The sequence below is a fragment of the Rana temporaria genome, chromosome 12 (assembly GCF_905171775.1).
Source record: "Rana temporaria chromosome 12, aRanTem1.1, whole genome shotgun sequence".
Classification (NCBI taxonomy): domain Eukaryota; kingdom Metazoa; phylum Chordata; class Amphibia; order Anura; family Ranidae; genus Rana; species Rana temporaria.
The window spans coordinates 139,212,464-139,231,504 of record NC_053500.1 but is presented as its reverse complement, the minus strand read 5'-3'; the positions used below and the strand labels follow the sequence as shown (position 1 = coordinate 139,231,504).

General features: G+C 49.0%; 1 protein-coding gene across 1 annotated transcript; it reads right to left on the bottom strand.

Moving 5' to 3' along the window:
• Window positions 1-962: 962 nt before the first annotated feature.
• On the bottom strand, window positions 963-18,807 carry TEPSIN (TEPSIN adaptor related protein complex 4 accessory protein). The gene is made up of 13 exons (XM_040330967.1): window positions 18,708-18,807; window positions 15,853-15,925; window positions 14,163-14,254; window positions 13,995-14,088; window positions 12,323-12,390; window positions 11,294-11,372; window positions 11,021-11,092; window positions 9,624-9,821; window positions 9,243-9,420; window positions 6,725-6,838; window positions 5,570-5,648; window positions 4,098-4,232; window positions 963-1,615 (listed from the first exon to the last, which is right to left on the bottom strand). The coding sequence occupies exons 1-13, from the start codon at window positions 18,741-18,743 to the stop codon at window positions 1,163-1,165; spliced, it is 1,671 nt and encodes a 556-aa protein (XP_040186901.1). The 5' UTR covers window positions 18,744-18,807; the 3' UTR covers window positions 963-1,162.
• Window positions 18,808-19,041: the final 234 nt, after the last annotated feature.

The following is a 19,041-nucleotide window of genomic DNA, read 5'->3' as shown; positions in this document are numbered from 1 at the left end:
CGGGGTGAAAACATGTGGTTGTGCCATGTTCTTACCAACCCCAACCTCCTCCCCTTTAGGATGCAGAGGCAGTGGATGGGGGATGTTCACAAGTTGCGGCTGCAATGCTTAGCTTTGTGGCCATGGCAAACAGTGCCCCCCCCAAAATACGCCACTGGGGGGGGGGGGGGGGGGCGGCGTCTTAATTAGCATCATGGGACCCTGGGTAAAGAAATGCTCACTGACGTCACACGTCCAGCCCGGCCTCCCTACAGTTAGAAACACATATGAGGTCACACTTAACCCCTTCAGCGCCCCCCAGTGGTTAACTCCTAAACTGCTATTGTCATTTTTACAGTAAACAATGCATTTTTATAGCACTTTTCGCTGTGAAAATGACAATGGTCCCAAAAATGTGTCAAAATTGTCCGATGTGTCCGCCATAATGTCGCAGTCACGAAAAAAATCGCTGCCATTACTAGTAAAAAAAAAAAAAATTATAAAAATGCCATAAAACTATCCCCTATTTTGTAAACGCTATAAATTTTGCGCTTATTGCGATTTTTTATTTCCAAAAATATGTAGAATACGTATCGGCCTAAACTGAGGGAAAAAAATAATTATATTTTTGGGGGATATTTATTAAAGTAAAAAATATTGAATTTTTTTAAAAAAAATTGTCGCTCTATTTTTGTTTATAGCGCAAAAAATAAAAACCACAGAGGTGATCAAATACCACCAAAAGAAAGCTCTATTTGTGGAAAAAAAGGATGCAGATTTTGTTTGGGAGCCACGTCGCACGACCGCGCAATTGTCAGTTAAAGCGACGCAGTGCCGAATCGCAAAAAAGGGGCCTGGTCCTTTAGCTGCATAATGGTCTGGGTCTTAAGTGGTTAAGGATCTTCATGGCAGGATCACCAGAATTATTCTAATGAAAGCCTCGGACAATTGAAGAGACCATTTGAAATGACATGAGACGGAAGTGATTGGGATTACTTAGACTTTAATACTCGGTCACCGTGGTTACTCGTGCGGCGTGTTCTCCGGCGGGGGGGGGGCGGTCCAGGGCGCCGCGGCCTCAAATTATTTTTGTTGATCACCGAACAGATTCGCCGTCATGCAATGCGCTGCAGATTCTCGTCCACACCAGAGGGGGGCGCTGTGTGTGAAGGTTAGTGCGCCCTCATGTGTTCAGGAAAGAGAATGCGGAGGGGAGGCACGGCTGGGCAGTTCTCTGCTGTAACACTGAATCTGTGTGAAGTTTTGTGACGGAACGCTCTAAGGCCGGTTTGGTTTTTGCACCGCTCCGCACCGGCGTCACCAAATCCATTCCATCAAACAGCGACGGACACCCGTGCACGCCGTTCAGGTGAGGTCCAGAATCCTGATCAGGGGCCGATGTGTCCGGGTCCATAACTTGGCCTTCCTTCAATGTGCTACAATTACCAAGAGTCAGTTCTGAAGAGGGGGAAGGGGGGACATGGGACGGGGCCAGTAGGGTCTCCTCCTCCGATTGGGGTACAATGTCATTTAAAAGGTCCAGGGGACTCCTCTGGGGCGGGGCCGGTAACAGAGCATGCTGGGAAGCTTCACCTTTAGGAGAATGTCCGGTAAGTGCTTCAAACTGGAGTAGGATCTGCGGAAAAGCAAAAAAATATTTAGTGCCATCCCAGTACCCCCAGTGCCATCCCTGTACCCCCAGTGCCATCCCTGTACCCCCAGTGCCATCCCAGTACCCCCAGTGCCATCCCAGTGCCATCCCTGTACCCCCAGTGCCATCCCTGTACCCCCAGTGCCATCCCTGTACCCCCAGTGCCATCCCAGTACCCCCAGTGCCATCCCAGTGCCATCCCTGTACCCCCAGTGCCATCCCAGTGCCATCCCTGTACCCCCAGTGCCATCCCTGTACCCCCAGTGCCATCCCTGTACCCCCAGTGCCATCCCTGTACCCCCAGTGCCATCCCAGTGCCATCCCTGTACCCCCAGTGCCATCCCTGTACCCCCAGTGCCATCCCTGTACCCCCAGAGTCCCCAGTGCCATCCCTGTACCCCCTGTGCCATCCCTGTACCCCCTGTGCCATCCATGTACCCCCTGTGCCATCCCTGTACCCCCTGTGCCATCCCAGTGCCATCCCTGTGCCATCCCTGTACCCCCAGTGCCATCCCTGTACCCCCAGTGCCATCCCTGTACCCCCAGTGCCATCCCTGTACCCCCAGTGCCATCCCAGTGCCATCCCTGTACCCCCAGTGCCATCCCTGTACCCCCAGTGCCATCCCTGTACTCCCAGTGCCATCCCTGTACCCCCAGTGCCATCCCTGTACCCCCAGTGCCATCCCAGTGCCATCCCTGTACCCCCAGTGCCATCCCAGTGCCATCCCTGTACCCCCAGTGCCATCCCTGTACCCCCAGTGCCATCCCTGTACCCCCAGTGCCATCCCTGTACCCCCAGTGCCATCCCTGTACCATCCCAGTGCCATCCCTGTACCCCCTGTGCCATCCCAGTGCCATCCCTGTACCCCTGTGCCATCCCAGTGCCATCCCTGTACCCCCAGTGCCATCCCTGTACCCCCAGTGCCATCCCTGTACCCCCAGTGCCATCCCAGTGCCATCCCTGTACCCCCAGTGCCATCCCTGTACCCCCAGTGCCATCCCTGTACCCCCAGTGCCATCCCAGTACCCCCAGTGCCATCCCTGTACCCCCAGTGCCATCCCTGTACCCCCAGTGCCATCCCTGTGCCATCCCTGTACCCCCAGTGCCATCCCTGTACCCCCAGTGCCATCCCTGTACCCCCAGTGCCATCCCTGTACCCCCAGAGTTCACAGTGCCTTCCAGTGTGATCCCTATACCTTCCATGACTTCCAGTGCGATCCCTGTACTCCCAATGCTTCCAATGTGATCCCTGTACCCTTAATGTCTTCCAGTGTGATCCATATACCACCAGTATTCCCAGTGCCTTCCAGTGTGATCCCTGTACCCGGGGACTCTCTGTATTACTGTCACATGTGGTTGGGAATGGTGGACCCTCATACATATCGCTACCCCTGTATTCCTGTGAGCCCAGCCTCTCACCGCTGGAGCGTGCTCCTCTTCTCCTGTCTCGTAGTGAGACCTGCACTACATAATTACCGGGCACACATTTTTAAAAACGAAGTCACCATCAGCTTACAGCTAAAGCCATACACTGTGCACCCCCCGCCCGGCGCTTACCTGTCTCGTTGGGGCAGCGGGTCACGGCGGTGTCCTCCACGTGCCTCAATGTCTCCTCCCATCCTCTGCTATGATTGGATGCCTGATAGGCGTCCAATCACAGCGCCTGTCGTTTCAGGTAACCGACCCGAGCATATATATCACAAAAATGAGCATACCCCTGCTGATGTATACATCATAAAACCCAGTGTGCCTATTGTATTGTCACTCCTCCAAAACCAGGAGGCCACCACCATAGCCAAAAACTTGCATAAATTTAAGGATTGTATCCCACAGGTGAAGAAAACACAGAATGGAATGCCCTGTGGGATACAATCCTTAATTTTATAACAGACCCGAGCACCTGATTGGCTGAGAGGCGGTTCAGCCAATATTCATTCGCTTTCCTAACACAATGCTGAGTGAACTGCCAGCGCCCAGCATGGTGCCCGCTGTTCACCTTTTTGGGCACCTGATTAGAGCCTAATCAGATGCTTCCAAAAAAACACCCCGCCGCTGTGATTTAAGCTCCCAGCACCTGAATAGGGGGCGGCAGCGGCGACCATAGATAGATTAATGCATTACATGAATCTATCTATGGTGATAGAGAGGTGGCAGGAGAGAGGGGGGGAGGCATCCACACGCCCTTTATGGGCGCACCGCCACTGCTGCCTGTACATGCGACGGTGCATGTGATGTGTTATGCATATTGTCCCTAGAACAGACTGGACATCTAGTCCCGGGGAGTGCGAGTAGTGATGAGGTTATGACTCTGCGATCCCCGACCGGGAACTGGTGGGATCGATGCAGAGGAAGGAGCAGCTTACAGCGGTGAAAGGCTAAGTTGTCACCCTGTGATAGGTTTGTCTTCACCAGGTTTATTAAAAAAAAAAAAAATACACACGGCTTTAGTAAAACTATGAGCATCACCTTTCTGGCTTTGTCCATCACCGGGCCCGGGGGTCCTCCGCTTAGTTTTTGCAGGTTGCATCTCACTACGGCCAACATGTGGTCATGTGACAACAGGTCAGAGGTCATGAGGGAAGCGATGGCACACATGGAGCGCTGCAAGAGAAATACAACCTGGATTATAGATTGACACAACATTTCAAACACACAACATTTCTGTATGGATGAATGAAGCCGCGCAAAGCTACAATCAACTTTAGTGTTTCAACACATCAGAGAACACTTCACACTATCGCCTCTTGAATGTTACGCCCCCTACTGGGGGTGAAATGCGTCTGTAGGTAGTGCTGGTGTGGAGCTTTCTCTGATGTGCTAAAAAGAATAAAATGGATTCACCTATCCAGAACAGCGATGTGCAGCTCCATTCATACACCAATTCATTGTGCTAATGGGGAGGCTCTGATGTGACGCAACCCATGTATAGGGGCGACTCTGATGTCATTGGGGGGGGCATTTGACCTGAAGGCAGAAACCTGACATGATGAGGGGCTTCTAATATAAAGTTAAGCTCTGATGTAATGGGGTGGACCTCTGATTCGATTGAGGGGGGGGGGGGGGCTCTGATATGATGGGAGGGGGACCTCTGATGAGATGGGAAGCCCTCTGATGGGAATGGGGGGGGGGGGGGCCTCTGATGTGAAGGAGGGGGAAGAGACATCTGATGTGAAGGAGGGGGAAGAGACCTCTGATGTGAAGGAGGGGGAAGAGACCTCTGATGTGAAGGAGGGGGGAGAGACATCTGATGTGAAGGAGGGGAAGAGACTACTGATGTGAAGGGGGACCTCTGATGGCATGGGGAGACATCTGATGTGAATGAGGGGGAAGAGACATCTGATGTGAATGAGGGGGAAGAGACATCTGATGTGAATGAGGGGGAAGAGACATCTGATGTGAATGAGGGGGAAGAGACATCTGATGTGAATGAGGGGGAAGAGACATCTGATGTGAATGAGGGGGAAGAGACATCTGATGTGAATGAGGGGGAAAAGACATCTGATGTGAAGGGGGACTTCTGATGTAATGGGAAGGGGTCTCTGATGTGAAGGAGGGGGAGCAAGAGACATCTGATCTGATGGGGGGGGGGGCTCTGATGTTTTTACATTGTAGACCGGGGTGCCTCCAGATTTTGTATAGAAAATCTATCACTTTATGTTTGAGAATTGAGAAATCTTGCCCTGGCTCGGAGGAACAGACGCAGAGAAAGTGGCACCGGCAGCTGGTATACAGTGGCATGACCTCGGACTGGTAGTGAAGTACCAAGTCCTGTATGAACCGATAAATGCAGCCCGCATTCCCCCCCCGACCATCGGGTAACAGGATGCCGGAGTCCCCAGGTGTACTCCTATGATTATATACATAGAGGGGGGATATGGGGGGGGGGGGGGGGGAATTGGGTGACATGAAAGGGGTTCAGCTCCACGTCTTCTCCTCACCAGTTTCACGCAAGCGTTGTCATCTTCCAGCGAGCGATTTAACATCTCAAAGACGACCTCACAGTTCAGGAGAGAGCATCTGAGGGAAGGAGAACAGATCACATGAATGAAAGCACCAATTACAGGTCAATACCACCTTGTAATAAAATGTCAGTTTCTGAGGGTGGTGGGGGGTGGGTGTAGTGTGTTGAACCCCCCCCCATCTCCTTGGTTCTTAACCTGTAGGAGGGGACATTATCTCACCAGTGGAGACCCCGGTAGATTTTCTGTCGGCACCCACACAATATTAACAAACACAAACTTTACGACTGGCTGAGATAAAATAATTTACAAGACAGGCCAGCCGCAGGGACACAGGGGGCCCTCATGACCTTCCATTGCCCCATGAGTTGTCAGTCCGCCCCTGCAGGCCACTTTTATTGGTTCAGACACAACGGGAGAGAGAGAGAATTAGTAAAGTGCAATCACTGTGCAGCGCTACTAATCAGAACGCACGTCCTGCGATGTAAATCGGTAAACATGGCCGACCCCCGATTTATACATTTAAAAATGCGAAATTAGAAAAAAATAATGTTTTTTTAGACTGATCACATCTCCATCTTATACTCGTGTGGTTTATGTGGAAGCTGTAGAACGGGAAAGTCCGCCCTCTGCACATTTGCGTCCATGATGGGTGACCGAGCCGTCAAACACACTCAAGATCGGTGGCTGGTGAGACTGGCTCCCAATCATGTGACAGCCAATCACAGGGGGCAGTGGTGGGGGGGATGGACACGGACACATGAATGGATCACCCCGGAGAGAGCAGGGGTGGGGGGGCTGACAGTGCTACAGGGGGGAACAATAAGGCAGCACAGCCATTCCTCCTGCTTGGTGCCCAGGCCCCCCTTTTGAGCGGATGAGGCCCGACCCAGGAGGGATTAGCAGCATCAGTCCTCCCGACGGTGGTCAGCTGAAGGACCCTCTCTAAAGCGACAACACGGCTGAGCTAGAAGGGGTTAAAGATGTACAGATCTATAAAAAAAATAAAAAAAAGACAGGTTCCCTTTATTTCTCTGTGCAGCGACTTTAACCTTGACTGTAGTGTGTGTGCGGATTTCCTGTCAAGATGTATCTGTCAGGAGGAGCTCCGTCCCGCCAGGGTCACCCACTCACCCCCTGATGAAGTGCTGCACCTCGTCTTGTGTCAGGAACGTTCTGTCCCCTCGGGTCACCGTCAGAACCAGCTGAGCCTCCTGTAGACAATCGCCGGGGTGAGACGGCTCCACTCTGTGCAGGGAGAGGAGAGAGAGGGGGTCAGTCTGATCGATGCGGCATCACTGGTACATACCCTACAGACTGAGGGGGTGGGGGAGGGGAAGAGAGGGGGGTACATACTGACCTTTTATCAGCATGCCAAGTACAAATGTCAAGTCTGAAAAAAATGCCACCAGCGGCCTTACTATGAGAAGGAACTGCTACTCTTAGAGGTATATATATATATATATATATATATATATATATATATATATATATATATATATATATATATATATATATATATATATATATATATATATATATATATATATATATATATATATATATATATAGTGTTGCACCAATACCACTTTTTAAGGCCGGGTACAAGTACAGTCGTTTTTTATTTTCAATTTTTTACAATTTTATTATTATTTACAATTTTTTTATTAATTTTACATTTTTTTTTTTTTACAATTATTAATTTACATTTTTTTTTTTTTTTTTTTACAATTATTAATTTACAATTTTTTTATTATTAATTTACAATTTTATTTTTTTATTATTATTTGTATTCTTGTTATTATTTTTTTATGTGATGTGACAGTGGACTGCGTCAGTTTATTTTCTATTTTATTTATTTTTTTACAATTACATTTTTTTAGTATTATTTACGCTGCTCTTTTATCAGAATCCCAAGTACAAATGTCAAGTCTGGGGAAAAAAATGCCACCAGGGGCCTTACAATGGGAAGGAACTGCTACTCTTATATAGACTAATTATATATAGAATTTGCACTGATACCACTTTTTTTAAGGCCGAGTACAAGTACCGATACACACAACCCCCCCCCCCCCACCCCACCCCCAAGTACTCGCCGATACCGATATTATTATTATTTTTTTTATGTCAGTGGACTGCGTCAGTTTTTTATTTTCAATTTTTTACAATTTTATTATTATTTACTATTTTTTTTATTATTATTTACAATTATTATTTAAAAAATTGTTTTTATTAATTTATAATTTTTTTTTTATTATTATTTGTATTCTTGTTATTTTTTTTTTATGTGATGTGACAGAAAATAAATAAACTGAAGCAGTCCACTGTCACATCACATAAAAAAAAAAAATAATAAGAATACAAATAATAATAAAAAAATTAAATTGTAAATAATAATTGTAAATAAAAAAAAATTGTAAATTAATAATAAAAAAAATTATAAATAATAATAAAGTTGTAAAAAATTGAAAATAAAAAACTGACACAGTCCACTGTTGCATGACATTAAAAAAATATATATATCAGTATCGGTGAGTACTTGGGAGGGGGGGGTTTGGGTGGGTGGGTATCGGTACTTGTACTCGGCCTTAAAAAGTGGTATCAGTGTAAAATTCTATATATAATAAGTCTATATAAGAGTAGCAGTTCCTTCTCATTGTAAGGCCCCTGGTGGCATTTTTTTTCAGACTTGACATTTGTACTTGGCCTTCTGATAAAAGAGCAGTGTAAATAATACTAAAAAAATAAAATTGTAAAAAAATAAATAAAATAGAAAATAAACTGACTCAGTCCACTATTTTAATTTATTTTTTTACAATTTTTTATTTTTTTTTGTATTATTTACACTGCTCTTTTGTCATCAGAATGCCAAGTACAAATGTCAAGTCTGAAAAAAAAATGCCACCAGGGGCCTTACAATGAGAAGGAACTGCTACTCTTATATAGACTTATTATTAATTTACAATTTTATTATTTTTTACAATTATTATTTACAATTTTTTTATTAATTTACATTTTTTTTTTTATTATTATTTGTATTCTTTTATGTGATGTGACAGTGGACTGCGTCAGTTTATTTATTTTCTATTTTATTTATTTTTTTACGATTTTTTATTTTTTACAATTTTATTTACAATTTTTTTTTTATTCTTGTTATTTCATTTTTAATTTTTTTTTAACAATACTTTCTTGGCTTGGGGGGCAGACACCACCGGACATCTCCAGCCTCAGGAGCACCTCCATCGGCCGTAGTTTGCCATCAGCGGCGGTGACGGGGACGCTGCAGATATGGATTTAACTAGATATTTACTTTATAAGCGGTTATAACATTTTAATAAAGCTGCCTATCGCCGCACTACGTGGCGCTTCGCTTTCTTTACTGGGTTCACACACACAGGAGCGTGTAAATTAGGTAAATTGCATGCGATTCTTAGCACTGCGATTCGAGCTTATTCATTTTGTATGGACGCAAATCGCTTCAAATCGCGGTTTTAACCCTTTCTCGGCTGCTAGAGGGAGTTAAAAGCGCCCTGCTAGCGGGCAAAAAAAGCCGCAAGTTCCGCCCATAGCGACGGCGGTAAAAATAGCGGCGTTTTACCACCGACGCTATGGGCGGCTCAGTGTGAAAAAAAGAGTCTAAATGTCACTTTACCTGTCGGCGGTGTCCGCCCCCTCTCTGTTGCTGCTCCGGGATTGGCAGTCACTGCCGGTTTTGCTGGCGGCGTCGGAGGAGAGACTGCGGGAGGACTTGTCCTGGGCGGAGTCCTGTGAGCTGTGGCCGCTGTCGCTGTCGTCCCAGCCCCCGCCGGGCACCCCCGAGCGGTGACAACCTGCAAGATGTGAAAAAAAATCGAATACACCCATTGGCTACATCACGCTGGTCCGGTGAATGCTGCAATCGTCTGATTGGCTGTTCTGGACCAGACCAGTGAATGGTTTGGTTGTCTCCGGGGGCTGTAGGGTGATCGGCGATTTCTTCACATTCCGCTCTGCCATAAAACGCAAATAAAAAAAACCATGAAGGGTTGATCACCTCGGTTGCGGCGGGATCCTTTGGATTCAGGATTTTCGGCAGGAGGTCGCCCAACACCCGGCGGCACCACCACAGGTTTGTATGAGTGATCGGCCTGGTCACCGGGGGAGGGAGACTGAGCGGCGGCTCCAACCACCGCCTGGGTCACCGCCACCGCCGCCCGCTGCAAACCGCTGAGCAGAGCTTCCCCGGTCCTTCCTGAATACACAAGAACATTGAATTATATTACATGACCCCCCCGCCATCTCCATACACATATGACTGTGCCCCCCCCCCCCCGTGTACAAAGCCAGCATAGAATGCAAACTTTCAGCTGTCAGTAAATAGAATACAGATTCTCAAGCTGTCAGTAAATAGAATACAGATTCTCGGGCTGTCAGTAAATAATTAATATAGAATACAGATTCTCGGGCTGCCAGTAAATAGAATACAGATTCTCGGGCTGTCAGTAAATAATTAATATAGAATACAGATTCTCGGGCTGCCAGTAAATAGAATACAGATTCTCGGGCTGTCAGTAAATAGAATACAGATTCTCGGGCTGCCAGTAAATAATTAATATAGAATACAGATTCTCAAGCTGTCAGTAAATAGAATACAGATTCTCGGGCTGTCAGTAAATAATTTATATAGAATACAGATTCTCGGGCTGTCAGTAAATAATTTATATAGAATACAGATTCTCGGGCTGCCAGTAAATAGAATACAGATTCTCGGGCTGTCAGTAAATAGAATACAGATTCTCGGGCTGTCAGTAAATGGAATATATAGAATACAGATTCTCGGGCTGTCAGTAAATAATTTATATAGAATACAGATTCTCGGGCTGTCAGTAAATAATTTATATAGAATACAGATTCTCGGGCTGTCAGTAAATAATTTATATAGAATACAGATTCTCGGGCTGTCAGTAAATAATTTATATAGAATACAGATTCTCGGGCTGTCAGTAAATAGAATACAGATTCTCGGGCTGTCAGTAAATGGATTACATGGAATACAGATTCTCAGGCTGTCAGTAAATGGAATACAGATTCTCGGGCTGTCAGTAAATGCATTACACGGAATACAGATTCTCGGGCTGTCAGTAAATGGATTACATAGAATACAGATTCTCGGGCTGTCAGTAAATAGAATACAGATTCTCGGGCTGTCAGTAAATAGAATACAGATTCTCGGGCTGTCAGTAAATAGAATACAGATTCTCGGGCTGTCAGTAAATAGAATACAGATTCTCGGGCTGTCAGTAAATAGAATACAGATTCTCGGGCTGTCAGTAAATAGAATACAGATTCTCGGGCTGTCAGTAAATAGAATACAGATTCTCAGGCTGTCAGTAAATAGAAAACAGATTCTCGGGCTGTCAGTAAATACAGGAGAGGAACAATGTAATTTACCTGAAGCGGGTTTCTCCTGGGAATACCCAAACCCTTGCAGAGTGTGGGGGGGACACACCTGGGACCCCATTCCTGGAAATGAGAAATTTGGGGTCAGTGACATTTTTCATAGAGGCCGCCTCCTTTCCAGGCTGGAGGACGTTCCGCAGGATCTAGCCCCTCCCCCCACAGCCGGACCGTCAGGAACCCCTAGAGCCCCCTGAATCCTGGCTGAGAAGAACTTTCTCAGAAGATAGAATAGACGGGTACACTTTGGGGGTTCCTCTGGGTTACCTGTTGGGGGTTTCTCCTTCGCAGGCGGCGCGGCGCCGCTCGGCGGAGACACGTCGGTGAACAAACTGCCGACAAGTTCCTGAAGAAGAGAAAAAGCAGCACATGAACATCGACATTGTACTGGAGAGGGGGGAGGGGCGAAACTGCAAGTCGCACGAGGCAAGCCGCTGACCGTTACAGTATCTCACAAAAGTAAGTACACCCCTCACATCTTTTCATGTGACAACACTGAAGAAATGACAGAGTTAGGTAGATTCAGGTAGAGTTAGGCCGGCTTATCAGTAGATAAGCCGACCTAACTCAGAATCTACGCCGACTTATGTATAAGCGTATGCTCAAACAGAGATACGCTTAAACAAAGCTAAGATTGCAATATTTCGGATGGCCGCTAGGTGGCGCTTCCATTGCGGCCGGCGTAGATTATGTAAATGAGCTTGTACGCCGATTCACGAACATACGCCCGGCTGCCGCAGTCGAATTACGTCGTTTCCGTAAGGCCTTAGGCGGCCTAAAGTTATTCCACCTATGAGGTGGAATAACAATGTTAAAGTATGGCCGCCGTTCCCGCCGCGAGATTCAAATTTGTTACGTCGTTTGCGCAAGTCGTCCGCGAATCGGGATTTACGTCGTTTACGTCCACGTCGAAATCAATAGGCCCGTGCGGCGTACTTAGCCGCAAAGCGCACTGGGAAATGTAGGCGCCTGGCGCATGCGCAGTAACTAAAAAAAAAACTTCAAAAAACGCGAGGTCAAGCCTCATTACCATAAAACACGCCCCCCTCCAAGTCATTTGAATTAGGCGCCCTTACGCCCGCCGCATTTACACTACGCCGCCCTAAGTAAGGAGGTAAGTGCCTTGAGAATCGTGTACTTTCCTCTCTTACTTAAGGCGGCGTAGTGTAAACACGCTAGGCTACGCCACCGCAAAATAGCGCGCACCTACCTATTTGCATCTCCAATGTTGTGTAGCGAGTGACACTTCCCCACATTCTCTGCACCCCCGGGGGGGAACCTCTGGCACGGACTCACCTGAGCTGAAGATCGGACTCTCTGGTACAGGCTGATGCCATGGAGGGGGTCCGGAGGCCCGCTGACGGCTACAATATAAAGAACACAGCATACCAGACATTGTACATCACAGCCTGTCCAGCTACACAAGCCCCTCCCACAGGTATCACATGACCACACGCCTGGGCTTCTAGTCACATGACCCTCCACAGAGGGAGGAGGGGAGTACAGAGTCGAGACCTGCCGAGGAGGAGGGGCCACACAGGAGACGGTAATGATGCTTGCTGGCCCCTCCCCCTCGGCACATCACATCTCATTACCAGGGGAAAATGCTGCTCCAAGCTCCTCCCTATTACCAGTCATGTGACTAAAGCCTAGGCAGACAGTGATTATGATCGCAACTTGTAAATTCATAAATCCGAAAATAAGAAAGAAAATCTGAAGAAAATGAGCACCAATCAGGCTGCATTGATGGGCACCGAAGGTGGAAAATGGGCACTAATCAGGCTGCACTGATGGGCACTAATGAGGCTGCATTGATGGGCACCGAAGGTGGAAAATGGGCACTAATCATGCTGCACTGATGGGCACCAATGAGGCTGCATTGATGGGCACCGAAGGTGGAAATTGGGCACAAATCAGGCTGCATTGATGGGCACCGAAGGTGGAAAATGGGCACTAATCATGTTGCACTGATGGGCACTAATGAGGCTGCATTGATGGGCACCGAAGGTGGAAAATGGGCACCAATCAGGCTGCACTGATGGCCACCAATCAGGCTGCACTGATGGCCACCAATGAGGCGGAAAATGGGCACTAATCAGGCTGCATTGATGAGCACCAATCAGGCTGCATTGATGGGCACTAATCAGGCTGCATTGATGGAAACCGACCCTTATTTTGCTTCAAAGTTCTTTATTTAAAAAATATAGGGCTAGATTCAGATAGCCCGCCGTAAGTTTGTGCGGGCGTAGCGTATCTCAGATCCGCTACGCGCCGTAATTTAGTGAGGCTGGGGCTGGATTCACAAAGAACCTGCGCCCTAAGTTACGGCGGCGTAGCGTACATCTGCCGGCGTAAGCGCGCCGAATTCAAATTCTGAAGAGGTGGGCGTGTTTTATGTAAACCCCACGTAAATGACGTTTCTCACGAACGGCGCATGCTCCTAATCACGTCGCAAATAGTCAATGCTTTCGACATGGACGTAATTTACGCAAAGTCCTATTCGCGAACGACTTGCCCAAACGACGCTAAATTTGCCGCTGGCCCGACGTCCACACTTAACATTGCGTACGCCTCATAGAAGCAGGAGTAACGTAGGAAAAAGCCTTACGCAAACGACGTAAAAAAAAATCCGCCGGGCGCGCGTACGTTTCTGAATCGGCGTATCCAGCTCATCTGCATATTCTACGCCGAAATCGCCGGAAGCGTCACCTAGCGGCCAGCGTAAATATTGCACCCTAAGAGACGACCGCATAGGAGACTTGCGCCGCTCGTATGTTAGCCTAATTTAAGCGTATATGGTTTCCAGAATACGCCTAAATTTACGACTGATCGCTTTTCCCTGAAACTTGCGTCTTACAATGAAGGTGCGCGTTATGCGCTGATAAATACGGTAACTAATAACGACGATTACATTCTAGGTATTGGAATTTCCGTTCTAATTGGCGGTTCGTGAAACGTACGGCCGTACCTGCAGCCTCCTGGATGTACGCCGCATTGCGCCGGAGATCGTGGAGGAAAAGGTCGGTGCTGTGAGCGCAGAGATACAGGAGGATCTTCAGCACCTGAGGAGACACACAGAGTTCAGGAAGAGTCTAAGCAGCTCCCAGTCCCCTCCCCCCTCCAGAGGTAAACCCACCTTTAACTTCACGCGGCAGGAGTTGTTCTGTAGGCGGTTCAGCAGGTATTCCAGGAGGCACTGCCCGCTGCCAGGGGAGTCGCGGGACATTCCTGGGGGGGGGCGGGGTTAGGGAAACCAAAACAAAGAGATTCCTTTCAGATCTTTTTACTTCTCACCGACATTCAAGCCCTAAAAAAGGGGGGAGGGGCTGTGACCTGAAACGCGTTGCTTATTTTTTTGCTACTCCAGTATTTTCTTCTATCACCTTGTTTCTGGTGAACCTTGAACCCCTTTGCTCCTCCCATGAACTTCCTGATTTAAGCCGTGTCTCTGCACTTCCTGTTTGCCAGATTATTGTGCTCCCAACTTGCAACCACTTGTTACCGACCCTTAGCTTGTTTACTGACTATGCTTCTGCTTGATCCCAACTTGCAATCACTTGTTACTGACCCATTGGCTTGTTTACTGACTACTCTTCTGCTTGATCCCAACCTGCAACCACTTGTTACTGACCTTTAGCTTGTTTACTGACTACTCTTTTGCTTGATCCCGACTTGCAACCACTTGTTACCGACCCTTAGCTTGTTTACTGACTATGCTTCTGCTTGATCCCAACTTGCAATCACTTGTTACTGACCCATTGGCTTGTTTACTGACTACTCTTCTGCTTGATCCCAACCTGCAACCACTTGTTACCGACCTTTAGCTTGTTTACTGACTCTGCTTCTTGTTGATCACGGACTATGCTTTTGCTTGATCCCGACTTGCAACCACTTGTTACCGACCTTTAGCTTGTTTACTGACTACTCTTCTGCTTGATCCCAACCTGCAACCACTTGTTACTGACCTTTAGCTTGTTTACTGACTACTCTTTTGCTTGATCCCGACTTGCAACCACTTGTTACTGACCCTTAGCTTGTTTACTGACTACTCTTCTGCTTGATCCCAACCTGCAACCACTTGTTACCGACCCTTAGCTTGTTTACTGACTATGCTTCTGCTTGATCCCAACTTGCAATCACTTGTTACTGACCCATTGGCTTGTTTACTGACTACTCTTCTGCTTGATCCCAACCTGCAACCACTTGTTACTGACCCTTAGCTTGTTTACTGACTACTCTTCTGCTTGATCCCAACCTGCAACCACTTGTTACTGACCCTTAGCTTGTTTACTGACTACTCTTCTGCTTGATCCCAACTTGCAATTACTTGTTACTGACCTTTAGCTTGTTTACTGACTACTCTTCTGCTTGATCCCAACCTGCAACCACTTGTTACCGACCTTTAGCTTGTTTACTGACTATGCTTCTGCTTGATCCCAACTTGCAATCACTTGTTACTGACCCTTAGCTTGTTTACTGACTACTCTTCTGCTTGATTTCTTTAGGGGAGGAGCCTGCATTTGTCTGGTCAGTGGCAGGGAGGCACAAGGAGCTCCCGTTCATGTGCCCCCCGTAGGTGTGGCACGATGGTGGTCATGCCACCCACAGGGGTCACTGTGGGTGTAGAACCACAATGAGTTTCACTGGTGATGTCACTTTGCTATGCTTGGGGCTTCTTGGACCCCAACTGAGGCCAAATACAGAGCTTTCATATTTTTACTGCCCCCTCCCCCACACTGACTCTGTACTGCTGTGTCCCCCAATAAGAAACACCTGAACCCCGATCTTCAGATCCCTATCAGATCCCTCCACAAAGGAAAGGATACGGGCAATCTCTTCATACAGGTACCCCGGGCAGGGGGTGTCGTCATCGGAGGTCCCCTTCAGCAGCACAGGAAGCTGGGAATAGAAGAGATCATAGAGTATTAGAGGAATGATAGGACCGGAACCCCAGAACCGGACTAGACCTCCTGGACCGTATCACTGGGGAGATGTTCCCTTATTCCTGCCATGCAGCCAGTGACCCCCCCCCTATACTGTGTGCAACACCAGAATCCTGGTGGAGGATGGAGATGTCTGCAGGTGACAGGTACACTGAACATTTAGAGGAACCCCCCCCCCCCCCCCTGGCAGCAATACACCCCGATATGTGGGAGAACGGAGCGCCCCCCAGAGCTGTACCCCAAGATGTGTAGATTGAGGAAAGAACGATACATTGTATCTGAAGACAAGGCTGAGAATAATCATGAAATGCTTCAATCAGACAGGAAGGGCCAGTGTTGGGGGGCAGTGTTCGGGGGGGGGGGGTCAGAGTGGAGGGGAGCAGGACCGCAGATCAGTGTTGGGGGGCAGTGTTCGTTTAGGGGGCAGAGTTGAGGGGACCAGTGTTAGTGTCAGTGTTGGGGGGGGGGTCAGTATTTTTGGGTTCAGTGTCAGTGCTGGGGGGGGGGGGGCAGTGATGAGGGGTGACATTGTTGAAAGGATCAGTATTCTGGGGGGGGGGGGGGCATTGTTGGGGGGGTCATTATTTTTGGGTTCAGTGTCAGTGCTGGGGGGGGGTGACATTGTTGAAGGGATCAGTATTCTGGGGGGGTCATTGTTGAAGGGATGTGTTTTGGGGGAGGGGATTAGTGTTAGGCACAGATAGTATTGGGGGGATGTCAGTGTTGGGGAGAGGATCAGTGCTAGTATCAGTGTTGGGGGGGAGGGTTAGGGATCAGTGCTGGGGGGAGGGTTCAGTGTTGGGGGCATTTAGTGTTGGGGAGGGTCAGTGCTAGTATCAGTGTTGGGGGGGCAGTGTTTTTTAGGGATCAGTGCTGGGGGAAGGGTTCAGTGTTGGGGGGCATTTAGTGTTGGGGGGGTGTCAGTGTAAGTATCAGTGTTGGGGGCAGGGGCAGTGTTAAGGGGGGTCATTGTTGAACGGATCAGTGTTCTGGGGTGGGGGGGGGGTCAGTGTTGGGAAAGTGATCAGTGCTGGGGGGTGGGGTCAGTGTTTTGGGGATCAGTGATAGTGTCAGTGCTAGGGGGGGTCAGTGTTGAAAGGATCAGTGTTGTGGGGGAAGTCAGTGTTGGGGGCAGTTAGTGTTGGGGGGGTGGGTCAGTGTTGAGAGGGGTCATCTTTGAAGGGATCAGTGTTGTGTGTGGGGGGGGGGGTCAGTGTTGGGGGCAACTAGTGTTGGGGGGGTGGGTCAGTGTTGGGGGGATCAGCGTTAGGGCAGTTAGTGTTGGGGGGGGTCAGTGTTGAGGGGGGTAATCGCTGAAGGGATCAGTGTTGTGTGTGTGTGTGTGGGGGGGTCAGTGTTAGTGTCAGGGGGATCAGTGTTGGGGGCATTAAGTGTTGTGGGGGGGGTCAGTGTTGAGAGGGGTCATCTTTGAAGGGATCAGTGTTGTGTGTGTGGGGGGGGGGGGTCAGTGTTGGGGGCAACTAGTGTTGGGGGGGGGGGTCAGTGTTGGGGGGATCAGCGTTAGGGCAGTTAGTGTTGGGGGGGAATCAGAGTTGGGGGCATTTAGGGTTGGGGGGGTCAGTGTGTCAGTGTTGGGGGCAGGGTCAGTGTTGAGGGGAGTAGTGTTCGTTGGGGGGGGGGTCAGTGTTCGTGTCAGGGCAGTTAGTGTTGGGAGATCTGTGTTGCGGGCATTAAGTGTTGGGGGGGGGGTCAGTGTTGAGGGGGGTAATCGCTGAAGGGATCAGTGTTGTGTGTGGGGGGGGGGGGGGTCAGTGTTAGTGTCAGGGGGATCAGTGTTGGGGGCATTAAGTGTTGTGGGGGGGGTCAGTGTTGAGAGGGGTCATCTTTGAAGGGATCAGTGTTGTGTGTAGGAGGGGGGGGTCAGTGTTGGGGGCAATTAGTGTTGGGAGGATCAGCGTTAGGGCAGTTAGTGTTGGGGGGGAATCAGAGTAGGGGCATTTAGGGTTGGGGGGGTCAGTGTGTCAGTGTTGAGGTCAGGGTTGAGGGGATCAGTGTTCGTGTCAGGGCAGTTAGTGTTGGGAGATCTGTGTTGGGGGCATTAAGTGTTGGGGGGGTCAGTGTTGAGGGGGGTAATCGCTGAAGAGGTCAGTGTTGTGTGTGTGTGTGGAGGGGGGTCAGTGTCAGGGGGATCAGTGTGTCATCATAGGGGTCAGGGCAGTTAGTGCTGGGGGGGTCAGTGTTGGGGGGGGGTCAGTATGGGGGGGGGGTCAGTGTTGGGGCTCCTTTTCACATGCAGTAAGGACTGCCAAGCCCCTGAAAAGACCCCCCCCCCCCGTGCCGCATCATGCGGGGGTTAGCGGATGTGATCAGAGGGTATGATTGGGATTGGGGAGGGGAAATCGGGATCTCTGGCGGGAATGTGATCCGGTTGGTCCTGGCGGTTCCCTGGCCCGAGTCATCGGGGAAAAATGAGGAAATTCTGGCTCCTCTTCATTCATAACACAGGAGGGGGAGGGGCTCCTGTCACCATGACAACCACTCCCTTCAGGTGTCACCAGGACAGGAAGTGAGGGGGAAATCCCTCATTGGGGGTCACAGGCAAGAAATGTAAGTGTGACAGATATTTAACCCTTCACAGACACTGGGGGGTAGGTGGGGCTCTAATAGGCTGGTGAGGGGCCCTGAGGTATGGAGGGCCCCACTGATCACTCTTCATATCTGTGGGACCCCCATACTGAGTACTCAGCTTCCCGCACCCCCCGAATGCGCCCCGGTACCTGGTGAAGGAATGCCAGCCGGTCCAACACAGCCATCCTCCTCCCCTGACAGACTGTGGCCTCTCTGACAGGGCCAGCCACTGCCCACCAATCACAGTACAGTCTCCTCCCTCCACCAGCCAATCAGCACTCTCAATTAAGTTCCTCGTCCCTCCAGCCAATCACCTTGTTGGTATTTCTTCCCTCCAGCCAATCACCGCGCTCATTTTTGCACCCTCAACCAATCGAGACTTTGTTTTCCCACTCGCTGGTTTCTCCTCCCTGATGGGCGTAGTTATTGGCAGCCGACCAATCAGGACGTGGTTGGCTGCTTTTCCCGCACTGTTTGGCAATA